This window comes from Podarcis liolepis (assembly GCF_965112155.1).
Source record: "Podarcis liolepis genome assembly, chromosome: 14".
Lineage (NCBI taxonomy): Eukaryota > Metazoa > Chordata > Lepidosauria > Squamata > Lacertidae > Podarcis > Podarcis liolepis.
This window is the reverse complement of record NC_139569.1, coordinates 23,181,508-23,205,531: the sequence shown is the minus strand read 5'-3', so window position 1 is coordinate 23,205,531 and position 24,024 is coordinate 23,181,508. Positions and strand designations below refer to the sequence as shown.

Genomic DNA, 24,024 nt, shown 5'->3' with positions numbered 1-24,024 from the left:
AAGCAGATGCTCTGTCAATTGAGCCGTGGCTTTTCCCCAGAAAGAGGGGCAAACTGGCCAGATATGGCACTCTACCCAGGCTGGGTGATATGTTTCTTCCTTGCTCACATGTCAGCCTTTAAAAAAACTAAACCAGCATTTTTACGGTTTGCCCACAGAGTTTATAGCAAGCTGCTCTCCCATTTATACAGCATGTGTACTACCATAAAAGCCTCCGCTGCTACTGCACGGCTCAGAGGCGACACAGAAGTCGTGTGAGTCATAAACGGAAGCAGAAAGCTAACATTTCATTAAGGAGGTAGCTTTAAATACACTTTAAAAAATAAGGATTTAAGTTATGAGAATTCAGGAAATGGCAGCTCAAGTCTACACAGCTCAGATCTAGGGACGGAGGAGTAATCTAACTGGTTCACTTTCAATGTCCCCAAAATTGCTCGTCCATCAAAATACAACTATCAGCAGTCTTTATGCACTTTTCCAGATCTTGCAAAGCAGTGCTGTTATTCTGATGCATTAAAAACATACACAAAAGGCATACAATTTACACAAGATTTTTCATGCTCTCTTGTGGAAAATCCAAACTAAACAGAACAGGCCTATAAGTAAGCACCTTAATAAAAGAGAATTACATGAAAATGATGTATAGGTGGTATACCACACCAGTTAATTTAGCAAAGATGTATAAAACAGAACAAAAGATTTGCTGGAGATGTAAAGAAAAGGAAGGGACATTTTACCATATGTGGTGGGAATGTAAGATTGTAAAAAAATATTGGTTAATGATTTATAAAGAATTGAAAGAAATGTTTAAAATAACATTTGGAAAGAAAACAGAAGCTTTTCTGTTGGATATTTTAGGACAAGATGTGGAGAAAGAATTGAGGACACTTTAAGTATGCAACAACAGCAGCAAGTGTTTTAATAGCACAAAAAAAAATACCATCCAAAGAACAATGGCATGAAAAGTTGGTGGAATATGAAGAATTAGCAAAATTGTCAGAAAAAGTGCGTGAAAAAGATAATAGAGACTTTGGAAAAGAATGGGAACCTTTTGTAACATAATTGCAGACACAATGTAAAAGTATGGATTCTTTGGCAGGGTTTAAATAAACATATACAATGTAATTAGAGAGAACAAGAAAGGTAACAACGTGATAATATACTACTATATATAAGCAGCAGAATGCAACAAGTGGTTTAACAAACCTGAAGCGGAAATGGAGGGAAGCCAAGGGGGAGAGAGGAATTTACAAAACAATTGTGTGATTAAGTTGAATAATGTATGATATATGTATGAAAACTAATAGAAACTGATTATTATTATTTTTGAAAAAAGGTAAGCACTGGTGAAGCTGGCACAGAACAGGCTCATACTGGTCCGTCTGCATTGCAGGGGGTTGGAACAAATGACCCTTTGGGTCCCCCCCAACTCCACAATTCTATGATTCTACATCTATCCCTTTTCGGGTCTTGTCAGCTGCTTCTTGGAAGGGAGCAAGCCTAGGGACTGAACGTTATCCGAGACAATTGGATTCAATTTAATTTGATGATTTTAGTCTGTTGTTCTTTATTACTGCTATTGTTACTTTTGTATAATATCAGTATAGGTTGTGTAATGCAGAATGAAAAAAAAATATTCTGAGGGCCTGGTAAAGAGTCGCAGAAGGCAGAATTTGATTACCGTGGTTCCCCACCCCAATACTAGACATTTGGGGTGTTGCTGTTGTTTTTGTTTTAAAAGGAAGGGTCTGGTAGCAACAAGGGCAATGCTCCCCCTCCACCCCACCCCCCGAATAAGGATTGGCTTTCAGGCCGAAAATCCAGTCTCACCTGGAAGAGGATCTGCAGGATCCCATGAACGAGGCACAGGCGTCGCCCGAGGAAGATGAGGAACGGCACAGCCAGCTCAATGAAGTGGTTGAAGAGCGTTTCGAACTGGTGGAACCACCATGGCGAACGATGCATATAGTAGGAGATGGGGTTGGGCACAGGCTGGGTCTGAAAGGGGCAGAAAAGGAACACAGACAGATGTCAGTCAGGGAGAGGATCGCCCCCCAGAACCGGACATTCACACCACTTCCCTCCTGATTAGACAGCACATCTCTCTTGCTGCAACGCACCTAGACCCCTTTTCCTCAGAGAAGTGTATCCATTAGTACAGTGGTACCTCGGGTTACAGACTCTTCAGGTTACAGACGCTTCAGGTTACAGACTCCGCTAACCCAGAAATAGTACCTCGGGTTAAGAACTTTGCTTCAGGATGAGAACAGAAATTGCGCAGCGGTAGCGGGAGGCCCCATTAGCTAAAGTGGTGCCTCAGGTTAAGAACAGTTTCAGGTTAAGAACGGACCTCCAGAATGAATTAAGTTCTTAACCCGAGGTACCACTGTACACAATTTAAATTACTATTTAATTACTACTAATTGCTATTATTAATTTATTTATTCATTCATATATTTCTTAATTGATCTGTTGTAGCTGTTTTTTGTTCATTTTTTTTTAAAATTGCCATAACCTCCCTTGGGACTTGCTGGCGAATGATTGGTAATAAATTTAACAACAGCAGCAGCAAAATAATTCTACTTAGTGCAACAATTATAAAATTTGCCTACCAGTAACATGCTGCTTCTAAGCAGTTTGTAAGAATAAAATTTGTTATAAAATATCCATGTGCAATGAAAATATGCAATAAAACAATTCCAGCAACACGTTAAGGACACCCATTGCTAAAATATACAATAAAGCCACCCAGTGATATGAAGGGGAGCCCACACGCTGCCACTTCAGGAGGTCAGAATCAGCCAGAAGTCAAAATAGGAGCCTGTAGGTCTGTCACCATTTCTGGGGAGACTTTTGAGGCTGCTGAGTGAACGAAAGGGATACCAGCCAGGCTAAACACCAAGGTTGCAGATTCAATCCCCAGATGGGACAGCTGCATATTTTTGCACTGCAGTAGGGGTTGAACTAGGTGATCCTTAAAGTCCCTTCCAACTCTACAATCCTATGATTCTAAACAACAAATAAAGGTCTGTCTCTGACTAAGCTTTACTCAGGGTAAAGGTAAAGGGTAAAGGGATCCCTGACCATTAGGTCCAGTCGTGACCGACTGGGGTTGCAGCACTCATCTCGCTTTATTGGCCGAGGGAGCCGGCGTACAGCTTCCGGGTCATGTGGCCAGCATGACTAAGCCACTTCTGGAGAACCAGAGCAGCGCACGGAAATGCCGTTTACCTTCCCGCCAGAGCGGTACCTATTTATCTACTTGCACTTTGACGTGCTTTCGAACTGCTAGGTGGACAGGAGCAGGGACCGCCTATTAAAATTAATAACTCTAATTTAGCCATGCCCATTAATTCCAGTGGGTCTACTCTGAGAAGGATTAATACAATATACAACCCCATGACGGCATCCAATACTCCGGCTCTCCGTGAGCGAGTGAGTTCAGGGGTTTGCAGGGGATGTTTGCTTTCAGATACTGGAAGTAAACATGACAAGATATGTAATCTGGCCTCAAACCAAGAACTCAAACATGAATCACGCAGCGCTGGAAAAAAGACTGGAGCAATTAAAAGCAAACAAACAACAACAAGAAGTTGAGAGGAATTCATCTTAGCATATCTAACACAGGCACTATTCATCCCCAGTGTTTTTGTTTTTTAAAGAATCCCTGACAGCCGCGCAGAGATGGCCTGGAAAGCCGACGATAATTGAAGGAGACGCAACACATCTTTAAATTGTTTGCAGCTAAAACATCAATAACAACAATAGTCAAAAATACGCACACACAGACACACACAGAAATTACAAACACCACGAGGGGGAATATGATTACGAAGGATTGTCCCGGCTGCCAAACACTGTAACTAATGCAAGTCCTTATTAGCAAAGCTGGAATTAATCATACTGTTGCTTTATACGCTTTCGAGCCGGCTGGAATTCCCTCGGGACAGAATACCGCATCCTTCCTTCCGCTGACACTGGGGCAGGATGGAGCAAGCCACGGGGTCACGGTGCTTTGCCAAACCCCTACACCAAGGGGGCAGGAGGTCAGGGGATTCCTGCATCCGGGGTCAGAGAACCTATAGGTTTCCAGAGGCCCTCCCTCGGACGGGAGCTGGTTTGAGTTAGTCTGAGTTAGCGAGACTGGGCAGAAGCTCTATGCCGCGATTCCAAGATGGGAGGAAATATATTTTCCTTCCAAACCGGGGGGGGGGGGGCAGGGGTGGAGCACCTTCTCTTGTCCGTGCAGGACAAAGTATTAAGGCACTTGAAATGCACGTTCTGTTGCAGGGGATTGGACTAGACTCTTGGAATCCCTTCCAGCTCTACAATTCTATGGTTCTTCGGGTGATCAGGCAGGGCGGCTCTTGATAACCAAAGGCAGCTGGGCTCCCGTTAGCCATGGATGTGATTCAAAGCATAGGATGCAGGTATATGGGTGGGCACACAGGCGAAGGGAGCGTTTTGATAGACTAGCAAGTGTTGTGGGTTGATTTTCAAGGCTGGTGTGCGTGCCTCAGTTCTGCAAGAAAAGAACACCACAGAGCAAGGCCTCGTCCGCATTTGGTTGGTCAAGCTTAGGGCAATACTGCCCTTAACTTCTTAGGAGAGTGCCTAGGTTTTACCAAGCTACCTGTGCAGCTTTTGACATGTTAACAGATTCACGCAGCACCCCTGCAGGTTCATTTGCCGTGAATTAATATGTCCCCATGTCCAGGTATGTGTAGATACAACAGTGCACACACTCAAACCTGATTTGCAGTGCACACACCTAGGTGCAAGCTTCTTATGGGCGGCAAGTACATACAGTAAAGGTAAAGGTACCCCTGCCCGTACGGGCCAGTCTTGACAGACTCTAGGGTTGTGCACTCATCTCACTCTAGAGGCCGGGAGCCGGCGCCGTCCGCAGACACTTCCGGGTCACCTGGCCAGTGTGACATCACTGCTCTGGCGAGCCTGCACCAGCGCAGCACATGGAACGCCGTTTACCTTCCTGCTATAAAGCGGTACCTATTTATCTACTTGCACTTTTTAAAGGGTGCTTTCGAACTGCTAGGTGGGCAGGAGCTGGGACCGAAAGACGGGAGCTCACCCCGCGGGGATTCGAACCGCCGACCATACGATCGGCAAGTCCTAGGCACTGTCGTTTTACCCACAGCGCCACCCGCGTCCCAAGTACTTACAGTAGCAAAGGCTAAATATATCTCCCTTTCAACCCACTTTTTTTTTAACCCCCCCCCCCAGCAATAAATAAGTATGTCCCATAAAAGTTTAAAAATGTGAAATTCCACTGCCTGGATGAAAGCACACAAGGACCTAAATTTTAGGTTGCAAGGAGGAGGGGCGGGGGCAGTTCTTCCGTAACGAAACATCAAAATAATTACATCCCTAGAGAGCTTTAATTTGTAATTTTTAAAAGTTACCTTACAAGCTTTGGCTGCACTGAAACTCCCCCCCCCAACCCCATCAATGACACTCTTCAATTCGGAGGAAAACATGCCAGACTCTGCCCACCCTGAGACGGGCGAACGAGCCAAGGCGATGTCTGTTTGGCTCGAGTGCCTGCGCGACCGTAAAACGCCGGCAATTTACTAGAGACGTAGCGCCGCGCCACTTTCCCCAAGGACTGAAATAAACTTCAGATGTACAGCAGATATATATATATATATATTTCCCCAGTATAGAAAGCAAGGCTTGGGAAGCAGTGTGAGGAGAGGAGTGGATTTTGCTGGTTCATTTTTAACCCGTTCCCTCGGCCTTGTTTCTACAAAGCTCTTCATTTTAAAATGAGGGACAGATCCCCTTTTCTGTGCTATGATGCATTTTATATTGAGCAGCAAATGTGATTGGGGAACAGGAGGGCGACCATTTGATCGTGATCGAGTGGCCTGCTGATTTCAGTGGAAGGTGTACCTCCTGTGCTGAACTCTTAATGAGATTTGGAAGCGCTTAATGGGAGCTGACTAGTGTCCACCAGGAATGGCTGAATCTGTCGCAGCTTCTGTTTCTTTCCCTCTTTGGGCTTGTCCACACTTCTGCTTTCCCTGCTGCTCTCTCTCCAGGAAAACCCACTCAAAGCAAATGTCAACCAGGTTTTCAGTGGCAAAGAGTGGGTTTTCCCAGAGAATGAAGTGGGGCAATCAGAAAACCCCTCAAACCTGCGTTTTCCAAGCATGGGACAAGTGGGTGTGTGGAAGAGGCCAATCCCTCATTTAAGCACATCTGTCTTTTCCCCCTTTTTAAAAAAAGTTCTCATAAAAAAATTGTGAGCATTGTAGTACAGTGGTTAAGAACTTAATTCGCTCCGGAGGTCCATTCTTAACCTGAAACTGTTCTTAACCTGAAGCACCATTTTAGCTAATGGGGCCTCCCGCTGCCGCCGCACGATTTCTGTTCTCATCCTGGAAGCAAAGTTCTTAACCTGAGGTACTATTTCTGGGTTAGCCGAGTCTGTAACCTGAAGCGTATGTATCCTGAAGCGTCTGTAACCTGAGCTACCACTGTATCTGTTTCTCATAATATAGAGAGTTTTGTATCTAGTCTTGCCTGATAGAATGCTACCGTCACTGACACATGCACCCTTACAAAATACACAATTTTGCAGGCATATTTGGGGCTACAGAATTGCACTGCAACATTTGTATGCGTGCAAATTACAAAAGATAAGCTGTGTCTTAGTTGGCAGCTTGTTTTTGGGATGTGTCAATTAGGCAAGTTTGCCTGAAAATGCAAACTGAATTTCCGCCCCATCTCTGGATTGCTCGGCCAACAGCGATTTCCTTGGGAAGGGCCAGAGCTCTGCAGCAGAGCATCTCTGCCTAGCATGCAGAAGGTTCCAGGTTCAATGCTTGATGGCATCTCCAGGTGGGGCTGGGAGAGACTCCCTGTCTGGAACCCTGGAGAGCGACTGCCAGCCAGGGCAGACAATACTGAGCTAGGTGGACCAATGATCTGACTCAGTATAAGGCTGCTTCCCCTGTCCCAATGTGCTCCACACCGTCCCCAAACCCCAAGTTAGTGACATGGCTACAGCACCATAAAAGAGCCTCAGTGGCCCCCACTCTGAAGAGAAACAGAGGAGGCTGCTTTGCAAATATTACCTATTTATTCTGAGCATTCCTGGGGAAACGCAGAGCTAAAATTACATTAGAAAACCATGGCTCCATTCAGGATATTTATTTGTTCAGAATCCCTGCAAAATATTTAAGAGTTGGCAGCAGCAGCCATGGGTGGGAGAAGGGACATTATAGCTCTGCATTCCAGGTCCTTCACCCACCCATTCGACCCCGTGTTAGCTAACACAGGCCAGGTCACATGTTTGATCCATGCTGAAGTCCTTGCAGAAGGGAGGAAGCAGACCGAGGGGTAGCAATGGAAGGGACGCTGGGCACAGTAGCCTTACCCCTTGTATTCTCCAGTGATAAGAAGACAAGAACCTCATTAGACCATTCAAATCCAGCATCCTCTGGCCAGTGATATAAGAACAGCAGAAGAACCTGCTGGCTTGGAGCCACGGTGGCTCATCAAGTTCAGCATCTTGTTGTCTTCTGGGAAGCCCACAATCAGGACCTGGACCATCCAGTCTACTCGGAGCAGAATTTAACCTCAGGCCGAAGAATTGATGCTTTTGAATTATGGTGCTGGAGGAGACTCTTGAGAGTCCCATGGACTGCAAGAAGATCAAACCTCTCCATTCTTAAGGAAATCAGCCCTGAGTGCTCACTGGAAGGACAGATCCTGAAGCTGAGGCTCCAGTACTTTGGCCACCTCATGAGAAGAGAAGACTCCCTGGAAAAGACCCTGATGTTGGGAAAGATGGAGGGCACAAGGAGAAGGGGACGACGGAGGACGAGATGGTTGGACTGTGTTCTCGAAGCTACCAGCATGAGTTTGACCAAACTGCGGGAGGCAGTGAAAGCCAGGAGGTCCTGGCGTGCTCTGGTCCATGGGGTCACGAAGAGTCGGACACGACTAAACAACAACAACCTCAGGCTCCTTACATCCTGTATTTGTCACATGCAATACTGCTTGTTGAAGGTTTTAAATGGTTGTTTTAAACTAATAATTTCATAGTTTTATTCTTTTTGTAAACCGCATTGAAGTTGCTCATGTTTTTAACAATCAAACAGGATATTGCTTTGATGAAATAAATAAATAATCTGAATGAGTTGCTTTGGACGATGGCACAGTTCACATCTCCGATACCTTTCCAGGCACAGAAGAGAAGAGGAGCAGGGGATGTGCAATTAGCCGACAGTGTGAAACTGGCCTTAGAAACAGAAGAAGATGCTTTATACTGAGTCGGACCTTTGGTCCATCCAGGTCAGCACTGTCTGCCCTGAAATGCAGAGGCTCTCTAGATTTTTATATGGGAGTTTTCCCAGCCCTAGCTGGAGATGACAGGGATCGAACCTGGCGCCTTCTGCATGCAAAGCATGTGCTCTCCCACTGAGCTAAGGCCCTGCCATGGCCTTGGGTCCTGCCCTGACACTTGGTAAGGCTTTGAGATATAACCCAGCTAAGAGCCTCATGGACTTTTCTCCCTGGACCTGGCCAAGTGGACGGCATGGGGGGGGGGAATGCTCTCCTTCCTTGCCCCCAAAACAATAAGCAATTGGGAGATTTATTTCATTCGGCCATACTTTCACTGCTTCCATCTTAGCAAGAATGAGGAAATAATGAGGTTTAAATCCCACCCCCCGTTTTCTATATTAACTTGATTCCAACCTGCAGAAAACACCCACGTCCACTTTCCTTTCCAGGGTCTCCTCTTGTCCGTCTCTAAGCCATCTCTGCAGCCAGAATTATATTCTGTCAGGATTATTTTCGTACCGTCATAAATATGACGCACGTTGAACCAGGCCAAAGAAAAACCGGGCACAGGGTGGTGTGGTGAGAGTGAGTCGACAGAGGGAGTTTACTTTAGGGAAGCTAACGGCTCGTGCCTGTGTTTAGATTAGGGCGTTTTGGGGTCTGGATAATTTTCACCCAAGAGTGTAATAAAGTGATGTTGTGGGGAGGGGGGGAAACAGTGAGATCTTTCATAAAGCCTGTTCCACAAAGAGCGAATTGTGCCACTAGGAGCTCTCTACCTTGCTCAACGGTGAATTCCCTCAACTGGGACGCGGCTTCGTTTTAAAGCCAACTTTCGAATGAAAGATGCTGGCTCGAGGGCTGGAGGGAGTGGATCTAAGGCAAACACTGAAGGGCTGTCTAATTTTAAGAGGCACACGTTAAAATCTAAGATCATCTCTCTCAAATAAGTCTGTTGCAACTGGCATATTATATAAGTCACATTTTCTTTTTTTCCTTTTTTAAAAAAGAGTGTTGCTACCTGTTTGCAGTTTTAAAGGCTGTTCTTATTTTAGGAGTCTCAGCTGTAAAGAAGTCAGAACACTTATTATAGACAGTGTTCATCTTGATTGTTGATGAGGTGGACAAGTAATTTCATAAATAATAAGGGTGAAGGCAAATGCAATTTCAAAGGGGAAAGGTATGGGGGGTGCGGGGTTATGACCAATACACAATTAATGACAGACATCTGCATTACAATGAGAAAAGGATTCAATATAAATTAAGATAAGCATGCAATTAGTTTGTTGAGTGTCTGCAAATATATTATACTAAGAATAGACCCACTGAAATGACTGAACCTAAGTTACTCATGTCCATTCATTTCAATGGATCTCTTTGATACAACACAGAGACATAAACGATGGACATTTCCTTAAAGATAAAGCCCATATAAATTAAGGTCCAGATTGTATCCAGCCTTCCTAAGGCTCATGTAAGGAGATACTGAGTAAAGAAATGACTTCATCTGTTTCCCCCCTTTAAACATATATATTCTCTCGACTTTTGCCACTTCAGTTCTCCTTGCTTTCATCAATGAATGCTTTCAAATTGGGCGGCAGGGGAGGGGAGGCTGGGGGTTCCCCACTTCCTTGCCAATAAAGTTCTCTCCCCTGTCTGAAAGGTTCTGCCTTTCTCAAGATAGCCCAACAGAAGAAATGCTACTTTGTATTGAAGCATCATTTTTGAGGGCGGGAGGAATGTCCTTCTCCCTTTCCTTTTTCTTTTTTTTAAAAAATCATTTTTATTGGGGCTAGGTGCATATGAAACTCATGCAGTTACTTTGGAAAATGCAGAGATGAAAAACCAAAGAAACATAGAGTAGCAACTTGATGTGACATAATGCCCAATAGCGTAGTGGCAAATTCAGAAGTGCAGAATCCCTGTATTGTGTTTTCTATGCACTGACATTGGGCAAATGATTTGGAGTGCTCCAATATCATCTTTTGGAATTACTTGGGTTGTGTCTTCCTTGTAGATCCATTGTGCGCAGCAGAATTTGAACATCATTCTCTTGAAACTGGAGCCCCTTGTGTTGTCAGTGTTCCTGAATGTTCAGCTTTGGAGCACACAGAACAACTCTTTGGCGTTCTTCCTGTTTGTCTTCTCCAGAGTGACCCTAGGAGCCAATCCTCAGTGACTAACTCACTTCCTTCAGTACAAAGGATGAGAAGTCTTTTCCTCAGGGGCCAAGCCACGCCCCTTTCACGCTGAACTGGGTGGCTGAAGGACTCTGAAGATAGGGACCGTGCTGCAGAAAGTTAAGGGGTCTTCAAGACCCTGCAAACACAGACCACGACACTTCTGCATATACCACCATGACTAAATAGCAAGGGATTCGTCACTACAAAAGCAAGCCGCAGCCGATAGGGCGAGGGGCAAGAATGCTATTCAGCTGTAAAACAGAAGGGGGGAGGGGAAATCCACTACAAAATCAAGCACCAGCACACTAACATGGCACTTATCTCAAATGAACCTGGCCATAGAATCACTGAGTTGGAAGAGACCACAAGAATAATTCTAATCCAACCTCCCTGCAACATAGGACTCTTCCATTCATCTGGGGCTCAAACCCATGAGCCGGAGATTAAGACTCTCCTGCCCTACCAACTGAGCTAAACAGAGGCCATCCATTATCAATGTTTCATAAAGATTAATCATGGACAGTTTGAGAAGAGTTTTAGCACGTTTGCTTTTCCAACAAGGGTTCCATGGACTTTGGGGGCACACTTCATGGCGGCCGGGAGGGGGGGAGTTTCCAGAAAAAACCTCCCACCTCACTAATCTCACATTATGGTGCTCAATGATTTCATGTGGTCTGCCATTTTTAAGTGATGCAACCTCATGCAAACTTCCTGGACTACCAGTACAGTGATACAATGCAGCTATCCTTCGATTCTGATTTTGTGCTTCTCTGAACTTTTGCAACACAGCTCAGAAAAATGTTGTACCATACAAAAAATGTGTGTTCTGGGATTTTTTTTTTTTAAAAAAAAGCATATACAAATGTGAATTTTGTGAAAGGGTCTTGTACAGAAACAATTCAAATGTTTCTGCGGACACCCAACCACCAGGGGAGATGGTGTGTGGGCACAATAATAAATAATAATAATAAATTTTATTTATATCCCACCCTCCCCAGCCGAAGCCGGGCTCAGGGTGGCTAACAACAATAAAACAGTACAAAAGTACAGCATAAAAAACATTCTAAAATCATTCATTATAAAATTAATTAATTCAAGCCACTGGCAACCACTGGGCCAGAGCTCCGCGAAGATTGCCGAGGGAGGGTGTCAGGCTGTGCCCTGGCCAAAGGCCTGGTGGAACAGCTCTGTCTTGCAGGCCCTGCGGAAAGATGTCAAGTCCCGCAGGGCCCTGGTCTCTTGTGACAGAGTGTTCCACCAGATCGGAGCCACGGCCGAAAAAGCCCTGGCTCTAGTTGAGGCCAGCCTAACTTCTCTGTGGCCTGGGACCTTCAAGATGTTTTTATTTGAAGACCGTAAGTTTCTCTGTGGGGCATACCAGGAGAGGCGGTCCCGTAGGTACAAGGGTCCTAGGCCGTATAGGGCTTTAAAGGTTAAAACCAGCACCTTAAACCTGATCCTGTACTCCACCGGGAGCCAGTGCAGCTGGTATAGCACCGGGTGAATGTGATCTCGCAGCGAAGACCTCGTAAGGAGTCTCGCTGCAGCATTCTGCACCCGCTGGAGTTTCTGGGTCAGTCTCAAGGGCAGCCCCACAAGACATGCACAGAGCACACAAATACACACTGATGCCACCCCCACACTACACATGCCCCCACTCTTCTTCCCAAAATCTAGGTTGCTATGTTTGACCTTTTTTGTAACTTGTAGGCCTTCGCATCTGCCTTAAGCATCACCATCTTGCTACCGTGTACATGCATTTCCCCCCTAAAATTATAAATACAGACATATACAGTGGTACCTCAGGTTAAGTACTTAATTCGTTCCGGAGGTCCGTTCTTAACCTAAAACTGTTCTTAACCTGAAGCACCACTTTAGCTAATGGGGCCTCCTGCTGCCGCCGCGCCGCCGGAGCACGATTTCTGTTCTCATCCTGAAGCAAAGTTCTTAACCTGAAGTACTATTTCTGGGTTAGCGGAGTCTGTAACCTGAAGCATATGTAACCTGAGGTACCACTGTACACATATCATATCATATCATATCATATCATATCATATCATATCATATCATATCATATATCATATACACACCAACACAGAGATATACATAGAAAATTCCTTCACCGTTTCTCATAGTGCTAGAACTCAGGGACATTCAATGAATCTCAATGCTGGAAGGTTCAGGACAGACAAAAGGAAGTCCTTCTATCTGCAGCACACACAGTAGTTTAACTATGGAACTCGCCCCCACAGGAGGCAGAGACAGCCGCCAACTTGGATGGCTTGGATGGCTTTAAAAAAGGATTAGGCAAATTCATGGAGAAAAAGGCTATGTCAATGGCTAACGTAGCCATAATGGCTACGTTACATCTCTGCTGTTGAGAGGCAGGAAGCTCTCCAAATACCAGTTGCTGGGTATCAACAGTGTGTAGTGTGCAGCTGCACTCAGTTCATGCTCATGGGCTTCCCACTGGGGTATCTGGCTGGCCACTGTGAGAACAGGATGCTGGACTAGACTGGCCGGCAATCTTACTTTATGTTCTTAGGCACAGTTGTGAGGACTGATTTCACTAGGACTAATTCTCAGGTAAGTGTGTATAGGATTTGAAACCATAACATCCCAATCAGAAGAGGTTCACTTCCTGGACAGAAGCCCTGTTTACCATCTTAAGTCCTCACTCAGTTCCTCAACCCATGTCTGGCTCCAGGCTCCAGGTGGGAGCTGAATGCTCCTCCATTTTGTCAAAAATGAAATGAAATCTGGCACACAGAAAACGAGCATGTCAAAGAAGAGGCTAGCTTAAAACCAAAATACACCATTTTTCTGTGTGAGAGGATTTTATTTATTCCAGGGGACAAGAGAGACTCATGCAAACCTTCCCTTGCACAATGAAGTGGTACAGTCCCTAGGGCTGGATTTAGGTTTGATGAGGCCCTAAGCTACTGAAGTTTTTGGGGCCCTTTATATGTCCAGCTGTCCTTTGTCAACAACAAATTATCACTGTTTTTTGTGTTGAATATATGCTATATGGTAATTTATGGACCTAATAGGTATCTAAAGCCACTTGTCAAAATAAAAAAAATCCTTCCAGTGTGTATCTGAAGAAGTGTGCTTGCACATGAAAGCTCATACCAAGAACTAACTTAGTTGGTCTTAAAGGTGCTACTGGAAGGATTTTTTTTATTTTGACTATGGCAGACCAACACGGCTACCTATCTGTAACTAAAGCCACTTGCACATAACAAAATAGGTATTTTATAATAATAATAACTTATTATTACGGTTGGACACCAGCTTGTAAAACACATAATGGGACTGCACTCCCAAAAGCAAAGCAGACATTTAAAACAATATACAGCAATGGTTTACATGTTTAAAAAATGTGCTGAACGCGTAAACACATAAAATCTGGGGGAAACTACCATAGAAAATTGGCCCAGAGTCACCCGTGGATCCGAGTATGGGGATTTTCTTGATGGGGTAGAATTCTAGGCCTTTTGACTAAGATAAAGTGTAGGTATTTTATCAAAGTAATTGATATAGAAATGAGCAAACCAGTGGTATTTTAGGGAGCAGGCTAGCAGGCGGGGCCCATTACTTACATCATAGGAGCCTACACAACACAAAAGGCTGTTGCTGTATGTAGGTTTTATTTTATTTGTTTTTTATCTTTTATTTTGGAAATGTACATCCAGTTTCTTTTTCCTTTAATTTTTTTTGGGGCCCCCAAGAGAGTGGGGCCCTAAGCTATAGCTTGTTTAGCTTATACGTAAATCCGGCACTGACAGTCCCTGTGCACATTCACCACCTGACCAAACGCCAATGCCCACCTAGCCCTGTGCCCCATTCCCTGCAGAAGATGTCCTGGAAAGCCCATGAGCCCAGGCAAGACAGCAACAGCAGCTCCCTCCTTGCTTGGGCTGCAGGAGACGGTAGCCAAACTGCCCAGCTGCTCCTGGGCCGCCCAGCCCTTGCTCCATGTTTGCACAGGGTGGGTTGTGGGGGCTGAATTTCTGACATAGTCTCCGCCACCGCTGGCACCAGACCTTCCCCCCTCCTCTCCCCACAGGCCAGCCCCACGAGGCAGGAGCCAGCCTGTCCCAAACAGTGGGCTCATTGAGGCTAGCAGGCTGGGGCAACCCCATAAAAGAAGGGAACAGGCTTGTTTGTCTTGAGAAGGCTGCTTCTCGCAGCGCATTTAATATTCCCCAGCACGCTGCCTTCTCTCGCTTTGCGTCTCTGCCTGTCAGTTAAGGCCTGGGATGTTTATTTTAACGGCCACTTGTGGTTGAGCCTGGTGCCAGTTGTGCGGCACGAGCTACACAGATTTAACACAACATTTTTTTGTGGGGGGGAGAGAAGGGCAGGGAGGAGAGATGCTTCGCCCACAAGTCTCAAGCGCAGAGAAGGCAGTCAGGGACACCCCATCCTAAATCTGGAAGGGGAGGGGAGGCAGCCGTCAATGATGCTTAACTCTTTCAAGGGACATCAAGCCACTCCATTTCCACGGTGCTGCCAACTTCTTTGCCTTCCCTTGCTCCTATGCTTTGTACAGAGGCAGAAATCACAGATTACATCCATGTCAGGAAAAGGAGGGTAACAAAATCTCCCTACTCCAACCAAAACAGTTTAAGCTGCTGGTTTTTGTTTTGGTTTGGTTTAGTTTTTTTGCAGATCAAGGCAGGGGCACAGTCTGCCTACTGAGGTCTAGGGCTGAGCAATATATCAATATATTGTCCAAAACTAGTTTGAAGTCCATATTGTGATAACGGTTTCATAATTTTTGACCTGGCAATATATCACGAATCATGATGTGCATTAGAGCTGGGCGATATATTGTCCAAAACCAGTTTGGAGTCCGTATCATGCTATCGGTTTCATAATTTTTGACCAGGCAATATATTGTGCGTGTGTGCGCACACACACGCTTTGCAAAAATCATAATGTAGGAAAACTGGTGAAGCCATCCAATGCCTCCATCCTTATTTCAGACATTGTGATATACAGTCATACCTCATGTTACGTCTGCTTCAGGTTACGTTCTTTCAGGTTACGTCCCGCGGCAGCCCGGAAGTACTGGAAAGGGTTACTTCCGGGTTTTGCCGCTTGCGCATGCGCAGAAGCGCAAAATGACATCGCGTCCATGCACAGAAGTGGCGAATTGCAACCCATGCGTGCACAGACGCGCCACTGTGGGTTGCACTCTTTTCATGTTGCGAACGGGCCTCCGGAAGAGATCCCGTCCACTGTATCAGTATATTGCAATGTTTAGCTGGTGATGTATCACCATACTGAAAACCAGATCCTGGCCTCCGATGCCCTCCCCCACCTTCCTCTTTGCTGCTGCGGCAGCACTGCCACCCTTCTCTCCCCCCCCCCCCGGCTACCCCTGTTAAACTTCTCCCTACACCTGACTCTTACTTTTTAAAGAACCCCCTTCCACAATGCTGCTACAGCTGTGGCAGTGCTGGTGGCAGCTTGTCTTTCACCCAGGCTCTGAGAAAGGGCCAAAGGGGTATTCTGGACAAGGTGTTTCGAAGAATGCCCACAGTGGCAAAAAAGACTTTTTGAACTTTGCAATTTTTTTATTAACAGAATTCTGGCTCTCAGGAGGCAGAGGCCCCTGGCCTTTTCTCAGATCCCAGGTGATCCCAGGGAGGTGGGTGGGTGGATGTGCACACCAGCACCTGCACCTGATGGCAGGTGAGTGAGCGGGCAGTTGCTCAATCTGGTATGGGGCCCTTCTGAATCCCTGAGTCCTCAACCAGTGCTCAATGTGGTCAACTGCTAGTGCCAGGCCTGGATCAAGAGGCTGAATGGAGAATCGTGGGGAAATGCTTGTCTGCCTGTCTGTAACTCTGAACAGGAACACTGAACATTTTGTTGCAGTTCTCAGGGGTGGGTTTGGGGGGGGGGGTTCTGCATTTATCACCATTGCTTATTTCATCTTTGCAAATCAGCTCAGATATATTACTTAAGTTGCAAAGAGTAAGCCGTGCCTGCAGTCTTACACTGTAAGAATCATGGGCATAGGTAGCAGAAAGAGTCAGGAGAAGGTTTGGGATCAGGGAAATACAACAAAAATTTAAAGGAAGATGCAAGTATTATTCCAAGAGCCCAAGGACAGGAAGACTGAGATGTACTAATCTGGGACTTATTTAAATTTTTGTTCTGAACAGTAAAAATTGGGAAGATCTGTCCAGCTGGACAGGAGGGGAGAGAACGTAACCAACAGCCAATTGTATATTTCCCTTAGAAATTTCATGTCATGCTGCACCAGCAGAGTTACATTTTCGGGCTCCAATTTCAATAAATCAGCACGCTGCTCTGGGGAATGGGAGCACAACTCCCCTTCCCTTAATGTTCACAGGTAAAGCCAAGAACAAAATGGTCATTCTTTCTGGAGTCTGGCAGGAGAACAAATTACTTTCCGCACCTCCTCGCGCTGAAGGGCTCCTTATTAAAATATTGCCTCCGCTACCGTCCCACTTGTAGTTAAACCAAGGGCAAAAAATAGAGCCGGCAAATGTGTCCTCTGGGGATGAACTTTTTTCTTTTTGGCCGGGGGGGGGGCAGGGGGGCGCGGAGTTGAGTAAGCAATTAAAAGGAATACGGAGCCACCTTGTTCCGCAGGCTCCAGGAGAGGCTTCTGTTTTTCAAAACAGTGTAGCCAAGCAAACGAAACAGCCCCCAGTTCAAATCTTGTCTCCAGGACAGGCTAGGTGTGATGCAAAAACTGGTGAAGAGGATCACCTGCAAACTGTGCTGTTGTTTTTCCGGGGGCGAGATGTTACTTCAAGACAGCCGTGTTTTTAAAAACCTCTCCCCCAAACACCTTTTCCCAGATTGAAAAGCTATTTTTCTCATTTACATATGTGTGTGTGTTTGCCTTCAATCAGGAAAGGGGCACCCACCCACCCCCAGTGCTGTGGTCCCAACCCTGTTTCAGAATCCACTTGCTTGCTTTGATCTTTAATTTGTAAGGGAAATATACAATTGGCTGTTGTTTACATTCTCTCCCCTCCTGTCCAGCTGGACAGATCTTCCCAATTTTTACTGTTCGGAACAAAAATTTAATAGAAAGAGCGTAAGACGATCAGCTGATTCTGCTGGATCAGGCCAGTGGCCCATCTATTGCAGCATCCTGTTCTCACAGTGGCCCATGAGATGCCTGTGAGAAGCCTGCAAGCAAGGTATGAGGGCCGCAGCAGCCCACCTGCAATTTCCAACAATTGGTATTCAGAGGCATAATGCATCTTTCAACATCATGGATTGGAGCAACCTTCGCCCACCAGGTGCCCTCCAGATGTTTAGGACTACAATTCCCAGCAGCCCCAGCTAGCACAGCCAATGATGGGAACCATGGTCCGAAACATGGCTGTGAAGGCTTTGCCGATGGAAACTGTGGCCCAAAACCTCTGGAGGGTACCAGGTTGGGGAAGGGTGCCCTAGACATTATGATAAACACGGGGATGCTAAAACAGGTATATTTTTACAGCAGGCTACAGTAGGGGAGAAGGTGGGTTCAACACAACCCTGGCACTTTGGGTAGGAGCCTTATGTTCGCCATAATACCTAGTTCTGCTCTAAGCTAGAGGCCATCCCCACATCTTGCGGTGGTGAATACCATATGTTAATGACAGGTTGTGTGGCGTTATGAACTATAATAAAACTGCTGCTGTTTCTTTATGCTTAACGCAGGGCTGCCAGATTGCACCCACTAGGAGACCTTGTTCCCTTCCTGAGGTTCTGAGAGGCCCATTACTTTGCCCACCCAGGGACAAAATATACGGTTAAAAAGAACCCAACACTGCAAACAGAAAATGTTTGCACTGAACACACACCAGGGGCTCAGGACATTTTAAAACGGGCTGGGTAAATTTGTGTGCACCGACAAGGAGGGGGTGGTATGAAAACCATTTCTGCAAAGCCATGGGGGCCATGGTGGGGGGAGATACCAGCATTTGGTGGGAGCAAGAAACACCTCTTGAGCAGTTGGAGGGTATATCATTACCCGCCCACCCCCGGTTAAGGTCAGCAAATAAAAATATCACCATCACCACTTGTGTTTTTGTCTTTTAATTTGTTAGAAGCTGCCCAGAGTGGCTGGGGTAATCCAGTCAGATGGATGGCAAACAAACAAACAAACAAACAACAACATAATATAATATAATAATGATAATAATAACCAGAATTTTTCCCAAAAGGGGACACAGAATACCACAAACCATTCACAAGTGTACACGCTCTCTCATAAACACTTGTATATTTGTAGGGAACGGCTTGAATCTGTGCTCTGTGTAATGTGTGAACAAGCTTAAGGAGAACATGGAATGAGGCAATACAGGCTACTGCAAGAAAGCTGGGGGGAAATGTGGAACGGTAGTTTCCAGGATTATAACCCCTGAAGGCGGAGATCTACTAAAAATATAGTTGGCCCCCAAGGTGCGCTAGGCAAATGAGGCGGTCCTGCGGGAGGCAAAGATTTGAAGAATGGATGGTGAGAGCCTTCCAGAGTGGTGGGCACCTCTTTGAGGCAGCCCAGACTGTCTTCATGGTTGACTGAGGTAATATAAAACAAGAAAGGCCCCTGGCCTAAGTACACTGGCCACACAGTGGGGGGCGGCTCATGAAGCCAGGTCGATTAAAGGAAGTTTACTGGAGTGGGACCAGGTAGCCACTAAGCATCAAAGGAAGTTCTAATCCCACCTGTGTGGTGCAAGTCCTGGAAGGGAAGCAAAGGCCCGTCCCAGAAAGGAAGTGGAAGACCAACAAAGTTGGCCTTTTCTCTCCAGCTGGATGGAAATTTGAGAAGAAGAGAAACTAAAACAAGGTAAGAGCTTGGAGGACATCGTTTGCACAGGATCTCTAGCCCTCCCCTGCCCTTCCACCCAACACCAAAAGCAAAGAAGGTGGAGGAAAAGTTCATAATGGCAACACTTCTAAATGATGGCTTGAGTTGGATTGGCAGCAGCAGCAGGAAATTCCCACCAAAGCAAGGCAAAATACTCATCTTTATTCTGCCTTATCTGGGGTACGTTTGGCAGTCCAATCAACTTATCATTCCCCCCCCCCCACTTCTTGCTTGACCTATGTATGAATAAGGTTTTCCAGGGCGCCATTTTGCCAAGGATTCCTAGGCTCCCAAGTTTAGCTGGAGATGAGCTGGGTCTTTGCCACAGCCCGGAGCTCTAGAAAAGAGCCCACTGCCTTGTTTCCATTGAGAGGCGCCTTTCTCAAGAGCTCCCACAATCCTGGAGCCAGCTTCGAACCTGGAACTTTGTGGCGGCCAGAGGAGGGGACATGGCCCACGAAACACCCTGAAAGCTGAGCACTCAGATCTCCAGAGCGTTCTTTAAGCACAGAAGTGAACAAGGGTCCGTAACATCAGCTTTTGTGGAACACAGGATACTGCCTCACACCGAGTCAGACACATGGCGCATCTGGCTTCGTACTGTCCACACTGACTGGCAGCAACTCCCCAGCATTTCAGGTAGGGGACTCTTGCAGCCTTACCTGAAGATGCTGGGGACTGAACTGTGGACCTTCTGCATGCAAAGCAGATGCTTGATCCCTAAGCTATGGTCCTTCCATGATTGGAAGGCAAGTTGGAGCTTCTGGGTGGGCAGGAGTGAGTTCCAGGCTAGCTTCTCTTGTCATCAGAACAGGACCTCCACGTTAACATCTTGCTCACTGTCCTGCTCCAGAAATTGACCTCATCCACTCAAGGCTGGAGAACATCCACTCAGGGGATGGATTCTGGTTTGGTCTCTTGTGTCCTACACCTGAGGTCCTATATGTTTTTTTCTTCTTTGTGACATCCGACAAGAACGGAGGAAAGTTTCCCTGCTAGCATGTTCTAGAAAGTGATTTGGAATGTGAAAGGGATACAAATGGATTGATCTAAAATATGGTATGGGGTAGACAAGGTTCTCTATGCCATTCATACACACACATACATACACCACCGATACCATAAACAGAAGTTCCTACAGAGGGCAGCATTGCCCCCATCAAATCAGCCACCTTCCTCTGCAGAAATTTTCGTCTGAAATTGGGTTTGCGCTCTTCAACCCTGAAATGACCAGGCGTAAACACTCTTTTAATTCAGTCGGTCCAAGGCTTCTCAGGAGGGCAAAGTTCTGGCCTCCCATTTCCTTGCAATCCCTCAACTGAATCACTTTTAAAATGTGCTTCAGTCAGGAAAGCAAAGCCGGGGTTTTCATTTCTAGGTGGGAAACTTCCAGTCGCTGCAATTTAAATAAATGAATACCAAGAGATACTTGCACTTTGAAAGAGAGAGAATCAGCCTCTCCGCTGTAATTTTTAAAATTGAGCAACAGTTGAAATAACATCTGTAGCCTTGGTGTCTGGGCTCCCCTCAGCCTTGACTGACCTGTCTGTCAAATGCGTATATTAGCAACCCACCTCCAGGGGTTTTGCCCATCACAAACCAAACTGCTGTAACCAAACACTTTGCAAATTTCAAGTGTTAGATATAAATGACTGTTAATTGACCACTACAAGGGATAGACATTTTCACAGCACTGAATGCATGGCTTCTTGCAGTTACAAACAGTGCATGTGAGCCATGCGGGACAATCAACAGAGATCTCAGTGATCAGGCAGGGATATAAGGGATCGGGCGGTCCTGAATATATCCTTAAAATAAATGCAGTGCTTCCGGGGCCCTGTGCTCCTTTCCCACTCCAAGATGGAGGACTGGATATAATCTGGGATCTGTTACAGGCTAGCAGTAGTAACACCTAATTTATAAACTGAGTGATGGTTTACCCCAGAGACAGACAATGGCTAAGCAGGAGGTCTAAGGAAGCCAGCGGTCAAAAGTGACTGTCATATTACGCACACTTCCCCCCACTTATAATAACTCAACACATGGCTATTAGCCTTGGATTATCTGAATCTATTTACAGAGAGTCAATGAAAAGGTGTTGCTGTTTCATTTCAGGCACTCAGCTGACAACAGCAGCAGAAAATCGAGGAGAGTATTGTAATGATGCTAAACAAGACAGAGAAGGCTGAATGATATGACTGGCCTCATTCTGCGAAATGAAGCCCTAAAGACCCAGTGAAGAGGGTGGCCAGTATTCGGGAGAACAGGGCCTCAAATCCAGTCAAAAGCAAGCAGCGCCACTTGGGCATATGCTAGAGTACAGACAAAGCCCTCCTTCCACAACAGAGGGCCTGCACATTTCAAATGGGGGGGGGTATTGCCAAGTCTACACTTGGATATACTTTTGACTGCATGGCAGAAAGGTGGAGGGGCGGCGGCGCAGAGAGCATCATGTTTGTAAAGCATTTGCTGTGTTTCTTCTTTTTCCCTGAGCAATATGTGTTAACTACTGACAAAATATCAAATACCAAGATGAAGGTCTACCAGTGTGTTGAGAAAGCTGCATTGTGAAAGTGAGTCATGGACAACTCGCAACTGCCAGGAGCGATGCCTCAACGCCTTCCACATGCGCTCCATCAGGAGGATTTTGGGCTTCACACAGCAGGACAGAGTTTCAAACAAAGATGTGTTCTCCCCAAGCCCACATTCCCAGCACGTTCGTACTTCTGTCTCAGCGACATCTACGCTGACATGGTCACGTCCACAAAATGGAAGATGGAAGGATCCCCAAAGATGTGCTCTACGGGCTACTGGCTTCAGGCAACCTTCTCGTGCAAAGGGCCATTTGCTAGTAGGGCTGAGGTGGCCCCTGGAGGGAATGGTCTCTCCTTGGCTGGAAGTATTTAAGTGCAGGCTCTTGAGACACGACAGGCACCCAGTATCTGCACAACTGAAGGCACCTTTGTTCCATCAAACTTTCCTAGTGAATAGGTCTCTGCCAGGGGTGTCCATTTTGTATTGGGATTTTGTTTCTGTATTTCAAAAAAACTCAACTGCTGCCATTTTTGCAATTGTGTTGGTTTTTATTATTATTGTACACCATGGATTGGCTTGGGACATATGTGGAAGCCAATGTATTAATTAATACTCCTGCATTGATGGCCCTTCATTGAGAAGATCAGTTAAACCAGACCACCTCCAATGGCTTCTTCCATGAATCCAAGAACCAGACTTGTTTTCAGTCCTTCTGAGGACACTCCTGGTCTGAGTGGGCTGCCCCCAACCCTAGGAATTCTTTGCTGGCAGTTTTCTGGCCTGGTTACCAATCGAAACTGAGGTCCATCCCCTGGCCCAGTCCAGAGGCTTTGGGGGGGGCAGAGAACAATGAGGAGAAGATTGTACAGCATTGGGACAGTGTCCTTCCCTCTCTCCATGGCAACTGCCTGTGGCTTCTCAGGGGGCTTCACCCCCCCCCACACCCCAAACCCTGCTCACTTCAAACCCCCTGGTTGCAAATAGCATCGCTGCAAACTTCCATCTGTTCCTTGTGTTTTCTAGATAACTCGATTCAGCTGACGGAAGCGTTTGCCATGGAAGTCTCCAGCGTTAAAAAATAAACAAAGCCCTCGATGGCCAAAAGCCCTGCTTAGAGACAATTCAGATATTTTTCTATAGCTCTTGGAAGTTGGCTTTTTCGTTCTATTTTTGGACCCGATGGTATGAAAAGCAGGGCCTTTTCTTTTCTCTGCTCCTTATGAGGCTGTCGGCTTGCCCAGTTCCTCATGGTGCTTTTGTAGCTGTGCCTGGGCACCCCACAGGGTGGCTTAACTTTCTTTGGATGCTCTAATTTTTCCACTGGGGACTTTTATCTGCACCAGATTTCCTTCCGCGGCATCAGTTGTGCTGTGTTTCCTTGCTACCGCCCTTACTCCCTTTTGATACTCCTTTTTCTCCAGGCCTGTCTTTCTTTCTTTTTTGAAAATTCAGATATAATTTAATCATAATTTAAATATAATTATCATTTCATTTGTAATTTAGGCTCTTAGTGTGTTTTTATCCCTATCCCCCACCTCTAAAATAAAATAAAATGTTGGTGATGATAGGTAAAGAAGACCAAAGAGTGTCTCCAGGAAATTCAATTCTCTGCACTTAACTATGAATGACTTCTTTTATTATTATTTTTCTTTTATTTAACAACATTTATATACCGCTTGATTGCAACAAAATCTCTAATCAGTTCACAAAAAAGATGAAGAGCACCTTGCTAGATCAGGTTAACAGCCTGTCTGGTCCAGCATCCTGTACTCAGAGTGGCCTCTGGGAAGCCTGTAAGCAAGACTTGAGCATAAGAGCACTCTCCCCCCCTCCTAGATTGGCCATTTGTCTGACCCAGCAGCCTTTTGTTACATTCTTAGGTAGATTAGCAGGGTTAGGTGGGGAGATTAGCTTGACAATGTGCTCCAACACAGGTTTAGGGAACCTCTTTTATCAAAAGAATAGGGGAAGAACAGAAAAAAACACACATCCTGGTTACATTCTGTCAAGCTCTGCCCACTGATGCTGGTGGCTAGCAGTGGAATAGCAATGAATATCTGTTACTGGGGGCCAAGGGAGGAAGAGGGGCTGTGTGGAAGCTATTGTGCCCCCAGAAAAACCAGTCTCAATGGCCCATGT

At 45.9% G+C, this 24,024-nt stretch overlaps 1 protein-coding gene across 6 annotated transcripts in view; it reads right to left on the bottom strand.

Moving 5' to 3' along the window:
- LMF1 (lipase maturation factor 1) overlaps window positions 1-24,024 on the bottom strand; it is a 158,551-nt gene that overhangs the window by 48,871 nt on the left and 85,656 nt on the right. For all 6 annotated transcript variants that reach the window (XM_083473827.1, XM_083473825.1, XM_083473828.1 and 3 more), the window contains one exon: window positions 1,831-1,998. In XM_083473827.1, the coding sequence (XP_083329953.1) occupies window positions 1,831-1,998 (168 nt within the window). The remainder of the gene's footprint in view (window positions 1-1,830; window positions 1,999-24,024) is intronic.